The 19,928-nt window shown below is 42.3% G+C and overlaps 1 protein-coding gene across 12 annotated transcripts in view; it reads right to left on the bottom strand.

Moving 5' to 3' along the window:
* LOC111875648 (oxidation resistance protein 1) overlaps positions 1-19,928 on the bottom strand; it is a 394,105-nt gene that overhangs the window by 116,775 nt on the left and 257,402 nt on the right. For 10 of the 12 annotated variants that reach the window (XM_023872059.2, XM_023872061.2, XM_033750161.1 and 7 more), the window contains one exon: positions 4,703-4,806. In XM_023872059.2, coding sequence (XP_023727827.1) covers positions 4,703-4,806 — 104 coding nt within the window. Of the gene's footprint in view, positions 1-4,702; positions 4,807-10,218; positions 10,736-19,928 lie in introns of all 12 variants that reach the window. The other 2 variants (XM_023872062.2, XM_023872063.2) reach the window with 1 other exon arrangement.

Raw genomic sequence — 19,928 nt, 5'->3', positions numbered from 1 at the left:
GAAGCCGGGATCGTGGGTTCGAATCCTACTCAGGGCATGGATGTTTGTGTGCATTCTTCTGTGTTTGTGTACAGGTAGAGGCCTTAAGACGAGTTGATCACCCGCCCAAGGAGTCCTACCGCATATCTAAGATCTAGTAAAACTGAAGTGAAACGGAGAGTTTCATGGAGGTAGGCCTAGGCCCAAATGAGGGCTGTAACGCCAATGAAAAAAATAAATTTTGAAAGACGGATCCTTATTTTCAATCTACATAGTTAATATTTTTATTCAATCATTAGAAACATAGTTATGTACCCATATTTTTATTTGCTTCAAACCGTTAACATTTATTGACTACCTTACTGAGATAAGAATTTACATTCTTAGTGTTACGTCTTGTTATATATTTTTATTTCTGTAAATTAAATTATGAATTCACTCTTGTTTACGTTTTTCTACCTGTGAACAAACGCATCGCATGTACTGGTATCAGAAACTTTCACTGGCTCTCAAGCGACTGAAGTGGTCATAAGAAATGTTTTGCTTGTAGACTGATACAGTGATGACAACATGATACATATATATTCCTAAAAAGAATGGTCAAATTAGTATGGAGTGTGACATGGGTGATTTTGTATATTTGAAACAACTATATTGCACAAAAAAAGACTCTTCTGGACTTAAGTCACACTTCATTTCCTGACAGTGAACAAAAACACTCAGAGCCTGTGTTTTACACTGCTATTTACTTCTGTATCTGCAGTTAGATATTACAAAAAAAATACTATAGCAGCTGTGTTGTGGATACAGTGCTAAGGTGATACTTGAACTTAATGGAAAGTAAATAATAGAAGAACTGACAGAACTCCGTACTGAGGAACTTCATAATCTGTACTCTTCACAAATTTTAAATGAGTACCAGGAATTAAATAATTTTCCTGGGGAGTAAAGCGCGGCTGGCATGTAAGGCTGACAACCTTACCGCCATCTTTGAGGCGATTGTCTAGATAGTGTGGGAACCTCAATGTCTCACAGCCCTATGGGCCTTCACCGCCTCTTACAGGGATACCTTTACTTCTTTTTTATTAAAATCTAAGATTATGAGATGGGCGGGCATATGACCCAAAACATATATTGGGAGAGATGAGAAATGCATATAAATTTTGGTCAGAAAAATCAACGGAAAGAGACCATCTGGGTAAATACATTCATTGGCTGGATGATATTAAAACAGAACAAATGGACTGGATCCATTTGACTCAGGTCTGATTTCAGTAGCAAACTGTTGTGAACATGGTAATGAACCTTTCAGTTGCATTGAAGGTGGTGAATTTCTTGACTTGTCCTGCAGTTAGTAGCCCACCAAGGTTTCCGCTGCATGAGGTCAGTTGGCCATAAAACTCAAGACATGAACCCGAAACTCAGTTCCTTGCTGTACTGTCACCGGTACCCACAGCGCTGCTCAATTTAAACTTGTCCATTATCTCCAAATTGAGTACATACAGCCTTCTTCACCTTGCTACTTAAGCAACCCATGTTCTACGAATAATCTTGTTCACGCAGTCAGGACATGTTTCTGGGGGTTTGAGTTCAGTTGTCTCAAAGTATTTTCAGAGGCAACAGATTAATTGTAATATTCATGAGTAGTTTAATTTATATCCATGTTTTGTGCACTGAAGTTACAAAATAAAAATGCACCGATGAAATTAACGCATTCCGGCTCATATGTATTTATTATATTAAATTTATTAAACCTTTAAGTGCCGAATTTCACCTGAATAATATATATAATTCAGTTCGTACGTCACAGGAAACACTTTACGTCTCCCCTACAAAGACCAACCGGTTAATGCTGACTAGGGAAATATTCATTGTTTACTGAGACAGCCATTTGAAACACACAAAAAATACTCTTTGAGGAGAATCCGAAGTTGTGATATGCTAAAGCAGGCGGAATATATAACAATCACTGGGCTTTAAAGGGTTACCTACAAAAAGTGCGAAGACATAATGTCATTCTGTGTTTACCACGCCTGGGAAATTTATTCATTCATGTTCTGTTGCTGTATATGGGGTTCAGTAAAAAGTCAAGAAGTTCTGCGTGCACGCGTATAATCATGCGTGATAATCTGTCAGGCCCGTATTTATCGGGAAAAAATTAAGTGGTGACCTAGTAAGAACTCTGTACAAAAATGTTCAGCATAAAGCAATCCAACACTAAAACGAAATTAGAAACGCAGAACGCGCTGTAGTAAAATACGTACGATATAACTGCTAGATGCAATTTGTCGGCTAGGCAGCGGACCGTGGTCAGGAATGTTTTCAGCTGTCAGGTTCACGCTTTCATCATTTTATGCTGGTAAACAGATATCCGGTTACACCTCAGAAAAAGAATGCTCTCCGATATGGTTTCAGAAAACCGATCTGATGTTGGGGATATTGTAGATGGGAATTTGTATGAAGTTGCTCCTTAATCAGATAAAGCATCGCCCAGCTGATGAGTGCCAGATTCTGGACAAACGGTCAGACTGAAGGGCACATGACGGTGGCTCACAGTTGACCTGGGCTTTGCTGTTCTGCTGCACATATGGGCACTGNTTGACCAGACCCGGGATCGAACCCGGGCCGCCGCGGTGGGAAGCCAGCGACTAACCGTTTGAGCTATGGCGCGGCTTCAACCTTAAGGATAGTTGGTCACCGCCTCTGTGGTCTGGTGGTCAGAGCTCCTGGCTACACATCCGGAGGTCCGGGTTCGATTCCCGGCGCTACCAGATTTTCTGAGAAGTAGTAGGTCTGCAACGGGGCCCACTCAGCCTCGTGTAGATAACCGAGGAGTTATTTCCAGGAAATAGCGGCTCCGGTCTATAAAACCGAAATTAACGGTCGTGTGGATTCATTACGCTGACCACGCGACACCCTCTATCCGCTAAAGTTGGCAGTAACTTCGCCGACAAGCGGCGGTCGCTCGTTCGGTATAGTTAGCTTGCGGACTGAAACCACGGAGTTCGTTTTTGTTGTTGTTTGATGAATAGATGGTGGCAACACTGCACATTACAGCTAGTACACAGTGGCGTCAGACCTTATCACTCGTAGTGTATGACAGCACTGCATCATCAAATTCCTGGTGAAGAAAGTGAAACCACCAGAAATTCTTCGTAGATTAAATGCACGGTATGGTGAAGAGGGCCTGTCACGTGCAAGTGTCTATGATTGGTACAATAAGTTTTCTGAACGACATAAAGAAGCCTCGAACCTACCTCAAACCAACGTTCTGTGAAGAGCTGTAAGCGATGTGTACATTCATGGTCTGGAAGTGCTGATTTAGGGAAATAATCAAATTGCAGTAGGTGATATTGCATCAAGCAGAGGCATATGTGTTAACGCTTATTGTTCAAGAAATTTGTGTGCCTAATGGATCCCAAAGATGTTAACGTTCGACCAGGAGCTGCGTCTTGCTGTGTCTGTCGAGCAACTGCACCAGTTGGAATTTGAGGGAAACACATTCGTAGAGAACATAATGATCAGTGACGAGACGTGGGTGCATTACTTCACTCCAGAGTCGAAGCAACTCTGCAAGCAATAGCGTCAGAAAGGATCTCCACCATCCAACAATTTGAGACACAGCTGTCAGCTGGCAAGATCATGAAAGTGTGTTCAGGGATTTAGAAAGAGTGATTCATACTGATTTTCTCCCACATGGTATAACAATTCATGCACAGTAGTACAGTAACTTTCTTCGCAATGATGTGCACCAAGCGATTCACAAGAAAATAACTGCGAAACTGTCAAAGAATATGATCCTACTGTATGTGAACGCTCTAACGAATAATGGACTGGGAAATCTCGAACTATCCTCTTTACAGCCCTAACTTAGCCCCTTAAATCTTCGTTTGTTTGGACCACTGAAGATGGGTGCACCTAGGAGGTCAGAAATCTCAAACTGATGATGAATCCAAATGCGGGGTCCTAAACTGGCTACGCAGTCGGGAAAAAACCTTTTATGCTGATGGCATCAGTAACTTGCCAGGATAATGGAAAAAATATGTTAATGTAAAGGGAGAATATCTCCAAAAGGAGTGAGAGTTTCGTAAATCTTGCATGTGTAAAAAAAATAAAGCATAGGTCAACCCTGTACCACCCTTGTATACGCGATGTACTCTATTCTTCCTGTGGACGTTACGTCAGAGTGCTTTAGATTGAGGCTGGGGGGGAGCCACACGAGTGGACGAAGTAGCAACGAACGTTGTTGAGGACAACACACAGTTGCAGAATGCGGCGCGTAGTTTTTTGTCTGCAATAGAGCCAGAAGAAAGCGTAGCATTCGCCTCTCTTGTTTATTTCTACAACGGACGTCACGACGTTCGTTACAATGGACGCATTTTGTGCGCTCGTGTGGCCCCGGCCTAAAACCCCGAGTAAATGACAAATGTCACAGTCTTACCAGACGTAACTACTGCTACTACGGCAAACACGCTAGTAGGATAACGGCAGGAACGAAACGTAATTATGTACATTCTGTTTTTTATCAAGTTCCACGTTTTTATCATCAAGTAGAACGAAATATCTCGTGTTTTCACAACTACCAACACCTATATGCTTTGCATAAAGCATTTCGATCAGTAACTCGCCATCTCCGAGTGCATTTAAATGAATAAAAAGTCTTTAAACCACGTATAAATATAATGCACGGCCCCATTAGTTTCAACATGCGAATGGCTCTTACCGTGTAAGTGATGGTATTGACTGGTGGGAGGCTCCTACCCATTTTCTTTTCGGTCAGCGCGGCCACCTCTTTTCCGCTGCCACCTCCCCCACCTCCATCCGAGTCTGCAACAAGCAATACACAAATCATTAACACATGTTCACTTAACAGATAAAAACCACATGTTTCACTCATGACACACGTTTACACTTATGGTGCAAAAGCAGTTTCCCTTTCAGACGTTCAAGAATGGGTAGGTATAGAATCTCTTTGTCGTCAATGCTGCCCCAAGTCAGAAGATAAAATAAATATGTTGACAAAACAACTTTTGTTATAAGGGGTTGTAAACATTCTTGGGATGACATAATTTGAGGTTCTCTGAGACATAACACTGCGCAGTCCATTGAAAGTCAACCGGCGTTTCGGAGGAGCATGTCGCATCCATCTTGAGAGTTGAAGAATAAACAAGACACCATGACGCACGTAGTAAGAAGAGCTTTGCTTTAACGGACTACACGGAGATATATCCCAGGAAACAAAACTCTTCTTCAGAGGACGATTTCACGCCTCTACTGAGTTCACACAAGACCAGCATTTCACACAACCACTTCGTACAATGACCTAAGGAATAACGTGGTACGTCCTGGCGAAGCGATCAAGTCAATTATCACTGCAGGACACATTTACTTTTCAAGCAGTACAACGGATTTACGAGATATTACAGCCTAATGTGTGGTGTTTTATAATAATGAAAGTCCAATAAACTCTTTAAACTGAGCCATAGTTTTCGTATGCATTAAAGTTGATTTGTCTGACAACAAAAACTAAGGAGAAAGAATTAACTTAACTCTATGGCTTTAGTCCGCAAGCGAATTGTACCGACCGAGTGACCGCCGCCTGTCGGCGAAGTTAATGCAAACTTTAGCGGATAGAGGGTGTCGCGCGGTCAGTGCAACGAATCCTCATGGCCGCTAATTTCGGTTTTCTAGACCGGAAAGGAGAAAGTATAATGTGACCCAAAAGAAATTAAGAGAAGAAGGAAGGATACTAGACCATAACGAACTTCAGCTCTTTTATTGTTCACCTAATATCGGTGAACCCTACTGTTTTCCCAACGACTGCCCTCCACTGGCAGAACTCAAATTCGAGCCTTGCACCTGTGTTTCTCTGAGTTAGGCAGCATTCTACATGCCCTACCAGAACGTTCCTTTAAGTGGTTTCGAGTTTCCTGTCTCTGCATTTTCCTGTTTGCTTCCATAATTCCGTTCCGCTTTGTTTCCTCCTCAGCGTATTAATAACTTCTCTGTTTATATTTCCTTGTTTGCGTATCAATACGTCACAAATTATTCCGTGGAAATTACTGAAACTTTAGCCATTGCTAAATATTTACAGATGTAATCTATCCATAACAACCTGCCCATCGATTTGCTACAATTATACCATTCTGCACGAACAGGATTATATGTGTATAGAAATTATATATCTTCATAGGATCACCGGAAACACGAATATCTTAAACAAGTGTGGGATATGTAGCTGAATTCATTTTAATTCGTTTACACCGTTCAGTGTGCGCTCAGAGAAGGCGTGCTTGTTTAGTTTCGGTTAAGAAATGAATTACCGTATTTACGCATGTATAGGCCGCACATTTTTTGCCAAAAATTCAAGAGGAAAACTGGGGTGCGGCTTATATTCGAAATATTCGAAATCACACTTCATTAAAAAAATTATATTCATAATTATTTCGGAATAATTACTACTCCTGAAATAATATTCCAAGAAAATTATTTTTTCTATAATTTCTGTCTGAAAATTGTGCTGCGGCCCATACACGCACGCGGCCTATACATGCGTAAATACGGTATCTATAATCCCAACCGGCCAGCCGATCAGAGCATTTAAGACTACGAGTATATTACGAATTTACACTTGAAACGTGACATTGTTATTAATATACTCTCTGGATATGGCTTCTTCAGAGGGTAATCCTCGTCTCAATATTACATAGTTGCTTGTTACCCACTGCTGTCAGCTTTACTGAAACTAATATTACTCGCATGAATCTTAGGCATAAAGGACATCCGTAAACATAAAGCAAAGGCCACAAGTATCATCCAGCTAACAGTAAATGTATGTTCCCTACCTCGTTTCTCTCGATAAGTACAAACACAACACTCATGTATCAACAGACATTTCCAAATCCAAGCTTCGTACGTATCAGAGGTGGCCACACTTACGGGAAAACGAAAACACATCATGATATTTCCAGAAGTCTGGGGGCCGCGAGGATGGTGCAGGTGTTTAGGCATAAGCTTTACGCGTAGCAGATATCTGCATTCAGTCCAGCTGTAAGAATGGGGCTGGTTATTGTCCCCCCCCCAACTGCCGCATTAATGGCTCAAAAAAGATCAGCAAGCGACTCGCGAACCACGTTTAGGTCATCCCGTACATACGAGTACATTCCCCAACCACAAAAGGCCTCGTAGAATAAACCAAGCGCCTTAAAAGGCTGCTTTGAAATGGCGGTCTTATGTGTGTTGCTTTTATATTACAAAGAAACGATTAATCATGTTGATGTGTAGTCTCACGGCACTGTATTTACGGAATTTTATACTTACAAAAATTCAATCCAGGGCCGCAAGTGGTGATCACTCTGTTCTAGAAAGACAAAGGTTTGTCCATCCTTTGTTACTCTTCCTTCCTGTTCTGTCAGTGTACTTTGGACTGGGACTTTCATTGTAATTTTGTCTAGTTAATCAAGACGAGGATGTCTACGTGCGTTTATTCTGTGTGTAGGTAGCGGCCTTGCAACGGGCTTATCCCCCGTCCAAGGAGTCTTAGAGACTGTGCATATAATTAAGAAGGTGGAAAAGCGGCCAAGGTCCGAAGGGCTGTACAGCCATAGAGAAAAGAAATTAAGAAAGTGAGTTAACAATCGAGGAGTGCTGCAAAGTAATGGAACTGAAGTTGTTGTATAGTGTAGCCACAGAATGCGTTAACCATGGCGTGGACATGTCGAAATGAGTCCCGAAAAAATAAATATATTAATTTCTAACTATGAACAAAACAATAGACTAAATGAAATTATGACACAAAGAACTAATTTTGTGGCTATTAAATATTCGTTTACAATAAACATGCATGTAACTGAATGTTCCAATATTTCTATTCACTCCTTTTGGATTGTTTCGTACTGGCGGGAAACTCCACTTAGAGCTTCGATCGTAATTGGGAGATATGAACCAAATTCATACATTTTTTTATTCGATGAGAGAAAATTGATATCGATATACCCTTGTTCCAAATTCGGGCTGAAAGTATCTCATATGGTTTATTATTAAAAACATGAAAAGTTAAAATGAAATGAAAGTCTGCTTTACCGTTTCTCACGGTGTTGTCGCTTGCAGATTTCTTATACTTTTTCTTCTACCCTGAAGATGGGGGCGATACGTTCCTCCGAAACGTCGGTTAACACCACATATACACGGTGCCAAATCCCAGAAGACTGCTTTCTTCATAGTCACCGCCGTGAAAGCCTCAAATCTTAAAATGAAATGAGTTCACACAGCCACTTAACCACGTGTGCACACTTCACTCTTGCAGTACACGAGCCCTCTTTCACTACTCCACACCAGCACAAAAGATGTGCCGACGGGATGGAAAGTCTTTATACTACTTAGAGTTACCTTCTGCATTATGGTTGCATTTTATGAATGAAAATGAATGGCTCTAGGGCTCTTGAGAACACAGTGAACCCACATATGGGTTTCTAAAAATTGGACGAATTTTTTACTAACTGAGCAACTATCAGGTGCTCAAAAAGGCTGCTCCATTGAATAAGTTAGTTATGAAATGCCGTTAAACGCCGATTTACTTTTTGTATAAAGAGGAGCAGCAGGGATTTTAAATTTTAATACCATGGTATTCTGGTGCATAGGTACCAAGATTAGGGGCAATGTGCTGCCTCCATCTTCAAGGTACTCATTAACGCAGAATAGTCCCTGCGAAAGGTTGGTAATCTATCTACTAATTGATACCGGGCTCGGAAATCTATTATTGCCAAGGGTCATTTCTTTCTTAAAACTGTTAGGAAAAGGTGATTCTATTTAGCCTCGCCCCGCAGAATTTGTCTTCATGGTGTGTGTGCTTGTAGTACAAACACGTTATATAGGCCTATATATACCTATAACGGTCCTTGGCATAGGACTTGGACACTTTACCGGCCAGCGGCACAGTCTGTGTTGAGAAACACTACCAGGCTACAGAGGGCCACATCCCAGAAGACTGCTATCTTAACATTCACAGCCGTGATAATCTTCTACATCTTTACATTTATCTTTCGCTTAATGCTTATTTTGAAACAAATGCCTTTACATTTTTATCTGATTTTTATTTACCGCTTATATTATGTAGGCCTACCCTGACTCTTTGAGACATTTATTTAATGATCATATGGATCTACTGACTGCGACTAATACTGTTGTCTCCTTTCACAAAAAAAAAAACACACACACACAGAGAAATTAAAAGTAATGGATTTTCCGATTACTACCGCCTTGGAGTGCTGATTTTCCGGTTTAGAAATGCAAAAGTCCGGCCCTTCTTTTTTATCACTAACGACTTTTTTACTCAACTGTAGGATTTTGGCAATTTGGTGGACAGTGAAGGGTCTACAACTGTTTAAAATACAACAGACAAAAAGCAGATAAGTAACAGAGCAAAGAATTAACCGACACACCCCCACCAATGAACATTGCAGCTATGGTGAAAGTAAAAAAGATGAAGCTGTCCTTGTCCTTAATTAAACACCGCGCCATTAAAACATACGGTGGAGTGGAAGTATAACTCCATGCATTCTTAACCTCTGTACTAGATGAAGGCGAGTTGTCAGTTTCATGCTCCGGCCGCTCTATTTCGTGGAAAACAACCCCGTTATCTACTGGATAGGATGCTGGGAGGGCCCCACAGTCCGTCTGGACGGCGAGGGGACGAGAATAATCTCTTTCCTCTGCAGGGAATCGAAGGTGGATTCCTCCGTCGTCCAATCCGTAGCTCAGTCACACTATACATATTGAGCCATCCCGGCTCCTGCATTGGTGTTATAGCCAAACGCAAACCTACGTTTTAATAGTCTTAAAAATGTTTTCTTGATGAAAGTAGCAAATATTTATATAAGGGAACAAAAACGCACGCAAAATAAACACATTAAAGCCAAGGGCGGTATTATAAAGAAGGTATAATTAACTGCTAACATCTGCTTTTAAATGTTCAAATTATATATGCCCAGTGTTGTTATGAGTGCACACAGTAAATGCTAGAGATCTGTTTTCAATGTCCGAATTATACTTGAGACAATACTCGTATGCACTGCAGCCCTCCTCACGTTTGTCGTATTGTTTGTGCAGGGCTAGATAATAGGGCCATACGGTAAACGTTTCATTTATATACAACTTCACTGCAGATTTCTGTTAAACTTTAAACAGACCAACATTTAATATATACATAGAACACCTATGATAAATAGAAGTAATCCTTACCTGGCACAATGTACCACACCATAAAATCATGAAGTTCAGTTTCCCAGATTTGGACCTCATCAGTTCTATCATAATCTTCTACAACTACAGGAAAGTCGTACTCCATTTTGAGGGCACTATTGAGCTTTTCTTTCCGTTAAAACACAGTTCACACAAGACGTTCAGTTCGGGCAACACTCCATGGTCATCATGCTCGACACGCAATACAGCACACACTGGACCGCCATTACAGAGCGGATAATGCAGGAGCGCTACAACTGCTTCACGGTAACGACAAAACTGACTTCAGTAGTGGCGCGTCATATGTATAAGCGAAAATAACAGACACTTTAGCAGAAACAGCAACGTTGCGTTACGTCATTTGACGCACATCAAGATATAGGCGTCTGTGAATTACAGCCTTCAGCAAACTGCGTTGGTAAGAAACACATCACTGTACTGAGATGAAACCAGGTACCCGGTATCACAGTATCACAAAATAGTCCACTTCAGTTCTTTATTTGCTTGCAATCAAAGGCTGCAATAATAAAAATACTGTCTTCTTGAAACTCATACGAAATACACAACTACTCGTATATGAACCGGAAGCCAAACGGTATCGCCAATTATCAATTCTTTTATTAGTATCAGTTTTAATGTNAATAGGTGATATTAATAAACGATTTAGACGATATGAAATAACATTTATGAAGAACGAAAAATTCCCGTGTCTCAAAAATACATTATAAATAGGCTATCAACGCAAAAAAAGGGAAAGAAAGACCTGGAACGTTCATGAATGCGATGGAGAGACCAGTTTCATCGCTTCTGTAGTTATATCTTACACGCTTTAAAGTTTGGCACTGTTATAAGCTGTCTTATGGTTACATTTTAAAAACACCGCTGAGACCTTAAAAGCTGCATCTGGAGCAGCAACAGGGTACACAGCCTCATCCATACTGACGAACGTGAGAAATGTCCCGCTAAGTTTATAGCCTCATTGCAGTGGGGATGTGAATGAGGTTTGTGCAAACTACTGGCTAAATTTGCGTCCTTCACATTAAAAATCAAGGTGATGCAAAATGTACGACTAACTAAACAAAAATTAACTCCTTGGGTTTTATTCTGCAAGCGAACTATACCGACCGAGGGGCCGCCGCTTGTCGGCGAAGTTAGTGCCAACTTTTGTGGATAGAGGGTGTCGCGTGGTCAGCAAAACGGCCGTTCATCTCGGTTTTCTAGACCGAAGCCGCTACTTTTCCATTACACAAGTAGATCCTCAATTATCCTCACGAGGCTGAGTGGACTCCGTTGCAGACCTACTGCTTCTTACTACTACGACTTACAGTATTAATCCAAAATCAGGGACTCTCCCAGTAGCAGGAGGCATTTACCAGGTTACATTCATTCTGAGTTCCCTAATGATCCAATTACTTTGCACACCACGTGATTTCCGAGATTTGAATTTAATATTAACAGAACTGCTGCGCCCTAGACGTTACTATTTCAGCATCTGAGATTAAAACTCTACTTGGAGCATTTACCTGGCAAGTCTGTCTCACTGCCTAATGCAAATCCTTCCCGTGTCCTGGCAATGTGTACAGTTTTCATTGTAATATTCACAAATGCGGCGTCATTTAAATGCATCAACTATAGATGAAAGTACTCCCGAAAACATCAGGGACAGTTACTAAGGGCGTTCGTGGGCGACTCCTGAAGCCGAGTAATCGGAAATTGATAAACAAGAGCTGGCAACGGAATCAGTCCTACAAGTCCTATCTTTACTCGAAACGAGGACAGAAAGGTAAGAAAACATGGTAAGAAACCATAATCAGCGCTGGAACAGGCCAGAATTCCAAGCTGTGAATACCAGTCAACCCTACGTGTCTTAAGGAAATCATTATTCACAGTACTATTCCTTCAGCAAACGTGATCTTACCCCCAAATAGTAACAAGGGGTCTCGCGGGTGGATCATGTAATATGCAGCAACTCAGTCATTTACTATAATTTCCTTATCATTCTGTCAGTATTGAGCACCATGTCACTTTTCTCTCCTTGTATTATGAAATCTTTTGAGAATCCAAGGTTCGCCGTCATAATACTTCACGTTTATCAACTGTATTACAACGCAAACAGTTCTGCAATTTTATCGCAAGAATACATTTTTGTAAGCAGATCCTGATTAAAATAATCCGTAAAAGATTTAAGTTGACCTCAGTGGCCGCGCGGTCTAAGGCATGAACTGCCTTCGCTCGCTCGAATGCTGGGATCGTGGGTTTGAATCCCACTCAAGGAACTGATGTCTGTATTGTGTGCGTTTATTTTGGGGTTGAGTTCTGTGTGTAGATAGAGGCCTGGCGATGGCCTCATCGTCCGTCCAAGGAGTCCTACCGACTGTATAAAGGATCAAGAAACTAAAAAGCGGCCAAGGTACAACAAAGGGCCGTAGAGCCATAATAATAAAGGATTGAGAACCTCAACACATCTAGGTGCCAGCTGATTCACCATGGCAGCATAACAGCTGAATGGCAATATACAGGCTAAGTAACAGTGCTCAAAATACGCATTCTTTCTCACAGTTTCATCTCAGAACTGAATCACATTTTGCTGTATGACCCTGAGGACTTGCGGTCACGACTACAAAATCGGATCCGAACATGTGGGGGCAGGACTCCAGATAACAGGCAGATCGTATCACCCATTACAGTTCATCATACTGTTCAGGGGCACTGCATGGAAATACACCCATATCAGGGGAAGCGATGTATTTGAAACCAGCAATGCCCAGAGTCTTACATGAAACGCCATTTTGTTACTGCAGCTACTAGAAGGCTGATGTCAGTTTATGCAGAGAGGACAGAAAGTGAGAAGGAAGAAAGGAACAATTCCTGACGTTTAGGCTCTCGTGAACTTTACGCAGAGTCAGAGGAAAAAGTTTAAAAAAAACTTTCATCCTAACACTGTAAACGCATTATAATCCCAACATTTCACGTAGGCCCATTCGCTGGTTAAAACCAAAGGGTGCGTATGTCGTATTGTCGCCAGTTTCTCAGTGTATATTACAGTCAAAATGTTATTACCTAAACATGCATAATTTTAAGAGCTCTATCTGCATACAAGTCTTATTAAAGAAACCATGTTGAATGTTGCTAGCGTTGCTTGTACAAAACGCTGAATTCGATAATTATACAAAGGTAATAATTTAAACAGGCGTCGAAGCATGACTTTCATAATCTATTCACAACTTACGTAAGGTTTGAGCCCCAAACTATTCGGGCTGGATTCAAAAGGAACACGTTTTAATGGTTACAGCCGGTGACGTGTATATTGTAACCAATTCACGGCAGTGAAAATGAGTCCGCAGACCAAAAATCCACAGGCCCTATACATAAACTTGCGTCAAATATCTGCTTGAAAAATAAACTACGCATGCCTTGAAAATTAGTAACGATTTGGATAGAAATATTTCTTTATACACTGCCCTAGTTGCGTATAAATATTTCGTGTAAGCTGTACGTTGGGGAGCTTACTGCACAAGGAAATCAATCGAGTACATTAAAGCTATCCTTGCAACAGGCCGCGGACGCCCACAGGGTTATGAGACGTCGAGGCTCCCACATCTTCTAGACAATAGGCTCACATATGGCGGTGAGGTTGTCAGCTTTACGCGACGGCCGCCCTTCCCCCCCCCCCACAGGGAAGATTCCCGATACTCATTTCTGTTAGAGGCTGAGTCGACCCCAGGGCCACAGTGCGGTTGGAAGGATTAAGTCAACTGGAAATTCTAATGGCCTCATCGGGACTCGAACCCGCGACCTTCCAGCTTGTAGCTTAGTGCTTCAACCAACTACGATACCGCGTGCCCCTCGAGTACATATTCTAATCCATTTTTAACTGCACCGGTTAAATTGCGTTCAATATTATGATGACCAGGGCCCGGATTTTGACGACATGTCATCTTTTCTTCCTTGTATCCTATGCGATGCTCTTAAATATATAAATCTCGGATATGAGCTGCTGGTTACAGAAATGTAAATTTTATAGTTTTGCCATTTTTTAAATATTTTCAGGTCATCAAAATCCGGGCCCTGATGATGGCTCATGAATTTTGATGCAGATGGTTTATTTAAAAGGACCATCAAGAAATTCCTGGGAAGCCACGAGACATTCAGTCAGCAAAACCACTTCCGGGTCACGATTTACATCCCAGACCTACCACACACGAAGTATGCGTGCTAACACCGACTGCCACGTTCGGAGATGCATTTGTCGGAACTGACATTACTGCGCAACATACTCCGAACCAATCACGTGCCAAGCTGACACGCCATCTAGTTCATTATCGAGGTTGTCATTCATCCCTATGATGTACATGTTTAAGTACCACATGTAAATCCTAGTTAATTAATTCCAACACAAGTGGCTACATGTCTTCATTGGAATGAAGATAAACACTACACGTTGACACAGCACTACAGATTTGTCTGTGTGCCGTCTATCGTTCACAGACTCCCAAGAAACTGTCCTACAAGACCCGATGAAAACTTACATACGGCTGTCAGCCATGCGAGTCGACGTACACCACTTGAATACTATTTACGTAGCAAGTAAGAAAGGTACATTTGTTCCTCTGCTTAATTAACTAATCACCACGTCAAGAATACGTAGGGAGGAGTGGAGGTACAGCTCCAACATTCTTGACTTCGGCACTAGATTCATGCTGTGTGGTCAGTTTCTTGTCCAGGCCAGTTCACCGCCGGGTACCCACTAAATAGGAGGCTGGGAGGGCCCCAGAGCCGGTCTGGACGCTATGAAGTTGAGAAAAATCTCTTGTGCTTACTGGGAATCGAAATCCAGCCGTGCAGCCCGTAGCTCGTCGCTACATCGACTGATAACAAAATATAAGGGTGGCAATTATGATAATAAACAGTAATTTAAAACCGAAGTTCTGACAAATAGGCTGTGGTTATGGTGCTCGGTACAATCCTACAAACGGAAAAGGAATTACATAATTTCAACTGACTTAACGCACCTTGGTATCTAACAGTTACAAAGTAGAAAAAAATAAACTGTGATAAGAGAAAACGTGTCTTTCTTTATCTATGGAATTCAATGTAGGGAATTTTCCATCCTTAGTACCAATAAATGAGGCACTGTGATACAAGCCGGAAGGTCGTGGGTTTGAGTCCTGATGAGATGGATTTATTTCTCAATTTACCAAAACCTTCCAGCAGCACTATGGTCCTGGGATCGACTCAGCCTCTAAGAGAAATGAGTACCAGGAACCTTCCTGGGGATAAAGGGTGGCCAGCACGCAAGGCTGACAACTTTACCGCCATCTGTGAGCCGACTGTCTAGAGAAAATCTGGGAGCCTCGACGTCTCACAACCCTATGGACCTCCAGGGCATGTTACAGGGATAGAGCTTTACCTAGCTTTACCTAATTCCAATAATTTATCCTATGTAGATGAGAAAGTAAGAAGAGATCATATTCTTGAACCAAAGAATGGGAACGGAAGTTTATAGGAAATTAGTGCCTAATGAAAGTGGGTCAGTAGAGTAACCTTCGCCACGTCGACGAACCTAATTTCAACTACAAAACTCCTACACCCTAAAACGTATAAATAATTTTGACTTGCTAAAAAGAAAAAAAATCCCACAACGTCTGAATAAGGAGAATATTACTGAAGTCAGCCATTAAATGAACACTAGTTCCACAATTTTAGGCAGACTTAAAACAGATGAGCCATTAGTACTTGAACACTGGCTATTCGAAGGTTAAAATCTCAGTTACAAAGTTAAAAAACACAAATCACAGATACTGATCAAATTAAAAAAAAATCAAGGGCAAACGTTACGTTCCAAAATCCACGAGCCTATTAATCATATTTGGTCCAAGAAGTGTCAAGTCGAAATGAAACGAATCTACCATTGTACGTATCTAAACAAACTCCGTTGCCTGTAGTCCACAAGCGAACTACACCGACCGAGCGACCGCCGCTTGTCGGCGAAGTTATTGCAAATTTCAGCGGATAGAGGGTGTCACGTGGACAGCGCAACGAATCCCCATGGCCGTTAATCTCGGTTTTCTAGACTGGAGCCACTATTTCCTTGAAATAGCTCCTCAGTTATCCTCACGAGGCTGAGTGGACGCCGTTCCAGACCCACTACTTCTCAGAAAATGTGGCAGCGCCGGGAATCGAACCCGGGACCACTAGACCAAAGAGGCAGTCATTGTACGTATCTACTTATATAAAAAGTTAGAGGGGCAACAATCACAGAGGAACAGCGATAACAAAATTGCCGAGCAAGTTGCCTCAAGCGGTAACGTGCGGCTTGTATTAAGGTGTCCCGTTCGAATCTCGGCCAGAACACCGAGAAACCTAAGCTTTCGCAATTATCCTCAGTGACTCAAGATAAATGGCGGTACAGCATCTTAATGAGGCCAAGGCCTATTTTTTGCACATCATTCCAAACTCATTATTGGCCACAATGTAATCACTCCACGCTACATAGCCTGAGCTGTTGACAGCTTCCTTATACCGATAATAAATATATAAATAAACGCGAACATACCGGGTTCTGTTCAATGTTTTTCCCTCAAAGTTAACTGCCTAGTACGTGAAACTATTGGTGGATCATCAGTGCGGATTTTGGTGTAACAGGACAACTACTAAGCAGAAGTTCTGCATTGGTCAGATACTGGGGAAAAAAAGACGGACTGTACTTCAGATTTATATAAATTTCCACGACACCCAATATTCAGTAACGAGAAAAATATTGCACAATATTCTCATTCGGTTTGGTACACTAATGAAACTGATTCAAAGTATTTAAATTAACTCTGTAGTAAGGCCGCGTCATAGCTCAAGAGGTCAGTCGCTGGCTTCCCATCGCGGCGGCCCGGGTTTGGACAAGTGGGATTTGTGGTGGACAAAGTGGTGCTAGGGCAGGTTTTCCCCGAGTACTTCGGTTTCTCCTGCCAATCTTCATTGCATCAATTGCTCCACAATCATCCTCACCTATCATCTGGGGCTGGTACAATAGGCCAGAACTGGCCGCAGTACAAGGGACTTAGTCCCACCCCACTAGCAATAAAAAAATAGGTTATATATGTACATTTTTGATGCATTTACAATTCAGAATGGCACCAATCAAGGCGATGTACTATCATCGCTACTCTTCAACTCAGCTTTGTAATTACTATTAGGAAGGTCACAGAAAATCAGGTGTGACTGGATATGAACTGGATATATATGATTCCGGTTACGCTTATCATGATATTTAATTGGTCGAAAATATCGTAAAGAAAAACATAAATATATGAAATGCTGGTACGGAAGTTGGCCAAAACTAACCGCAGAGAGAATTAAGTATATGTTCGTGTCACGTCATCAGAATAAAACAAAAAAAAAAACTCCGTGACTTTAGTCCGCAAACGAACTATACCGACCGAGCGAGCACCGCTAGTCGGCAAAGTTAGTGCCAACTTTATCGGATATTAGGTGTCGCGTGGTCAGCGCAACGAATCCCCACGGCAGTTAATTTCGGTTTTCAAGACCGGAGCCGCTACTTTTCCATTCAAGTAGCTCCTCAATTATCATCAGAATGATGGACAAATATAACTAACAGGACATTATGCAACGTGAAAAAGTTTAAATATTTCCAAATAACCCTAACAAACATTCATGAAGAAATGAAAAGCAGATTTTCCAATATATTGCAGGCCTGCAGGTACTTCACGCAGTGATACTCCAAATACTCGTAGAACTGATATAAAAATACTTCGGTTACTAACTAGCATGCGACTGGAATACATAAACACAAAAGCTGTTGCCACAAAATGATTACAACTCCTGTAATTCCTGCAACCGCCACTGGGGCCCACCGAATGTTACTGAATCCTGTGATGTATGAATGAACACATTATTTGTTTATTCAGTCGCAGAATTACTCTTGTTAGCAGCGGATGTGACGTGGGCACATCAATGTCATGTGCTGCACCAATAATGCAAATGATGAATGTTACTGTCACAGACAGTCGGATTGCCCCACTTCCGGGCAGGGCTATATATTATTATTCAGAAAACCAATTAAATCAATGCCACAAAACGTTGCACTTTGCACTTCCCAGTTTGTAGTCTCTCCGACTTTGCTTGTATTCAGTTACACTTCTTTCAAGCCGATCACAGTGGCCATACGGTCTAAGGCATGAACTGCCTTCGCCCGCTCAGACTGTGGTATCGTGGGTTCGAATCCCACCCAGGGCACGGATGTCTGTGTGTAGGTAGCGACTTTGCGACGGGCTGCTCCCCCGTCCAAGGAGCGCTACCGATTGTGTATAAATTAAGAAACTGAAAAAGTGACTAAGGTCCACAAGGGCTGTAGAGCCACAGACAAAAGATACATAGATAGATAGACGGACGGGCGGGTGGGCAGGCGGACAGACATACAGACAGACTCCATTCAAGCTTATGCAAGAACAACAAAATCGTGAACAAATATTCCATCACTTGCCCATGTTTCAGCAGTTTCGAAACTGAATGCACCATTTCTGGCACACGTGTGCCGAAGAATCTCCGAAAGATAACACCGACAAAACAGAGGTACTGACTTCCCACAGCTTTCCAGTTACTAAAGTTACACAGCGTCGGATGTGTAAAGGCAAAGGTCAAGTTGTCGAGGCACTACGTCATGAAGACGTACGTGGGGATGGAGGTATAGCTCCACCATTCTTTATCTCGACACTAAATGCATGTGAGTTGTCAGAATTAGGCCCCGGCCGCTTTATACCCGGGGAAAGAGTCTTCAGTAACCAGTGGAAGGGAGGCTAAGTGGCTCCCACAGCCTGTCTGAACACTGTGAAGTAGAGAAAAATCTCTTGTCCCTACCGGGAATCGAACCCGGCCGTCAAGCCCGTAGCCCGTCATTGTACCGACTGTGTCGTATGGGTGTTAGTGAATAAGTAATTAGAAAGGACGTGGAAGGAACCGGTCGTGTCCTAATGTGAAACTCTATTCAGGCATCTGGCAAGAGTAAGTAGAGCTATAGGCCGCGCCATAGCTCGAGCGGTTAGTCGCTGGCTTCCCACCGCGGCGGCCCGGGTTCGATCCCTGGTCTGGTCAAGTGGGATTTGTGGTGGACAAAGTGGCGCTGGGGCAGGCTTTCTCCAAGTACTTCGGTTTCCCCTGCCAATCTTTATTCCACCAATTGCTCCACAATCACCCTCACCTATCATCTGGGGCTGGTACAATAGGCCAGAAGTGGCCGCAGTACAAGGGACTAAGTCCCACCCCACTAGCAATAAAAAAAAGTAGAGCTACGGAAAACCAGTTATGATTTCCGGTGTCCGGGTAGATCTGAAACCAGCACCTCCCGAACACGAAGCTTGAATATTAACCACTCGGCAGTAGCGTTCGGTGACGTCCCTTACAGTGACACAGTATGCAAAATGTATGACGATCCAGCTCAAGCACAACTGCAAGCTTAGCACTGCTAGCAACTGCAGTCCTGGACACAGCTCATTCAGAAACTGACTATGGGCTGCATGACGCAGGCTGAACTCCCAGCAGGGGCGGGGATTCTTCTAATCTACACAATGCGCTCGGTTCGGGGTCCAGCCTATCCAAATAACACCGAGTGTTCATTGTGCAGGCTTATTGGACGTCCAGGGAGCTTCTCAGAACTTCCTCTCGGCAGACACTCTAGGATCCGCCGGCAAACTGAAGGC

The sequence above is a fragment of the Cryptotermes secundus genome, unplaced genomic scaffold (assembly GCF_002891405.2).
Source record: "Cryptotermes secundus unplaced genomic scaffold, Csec_1.0 scaffold297, whole genome shotgun sequence".
Taxonomy (NCBI): Eukaryota; Metazoa; Arthropoda; class Insecta; order Blattodea; family Kalotermitidae; genus Cryptotermes; species Cryptotermes secundus.
This window is presented reverse-complemented; position numbering and strand designations above follow the sequence as displayed.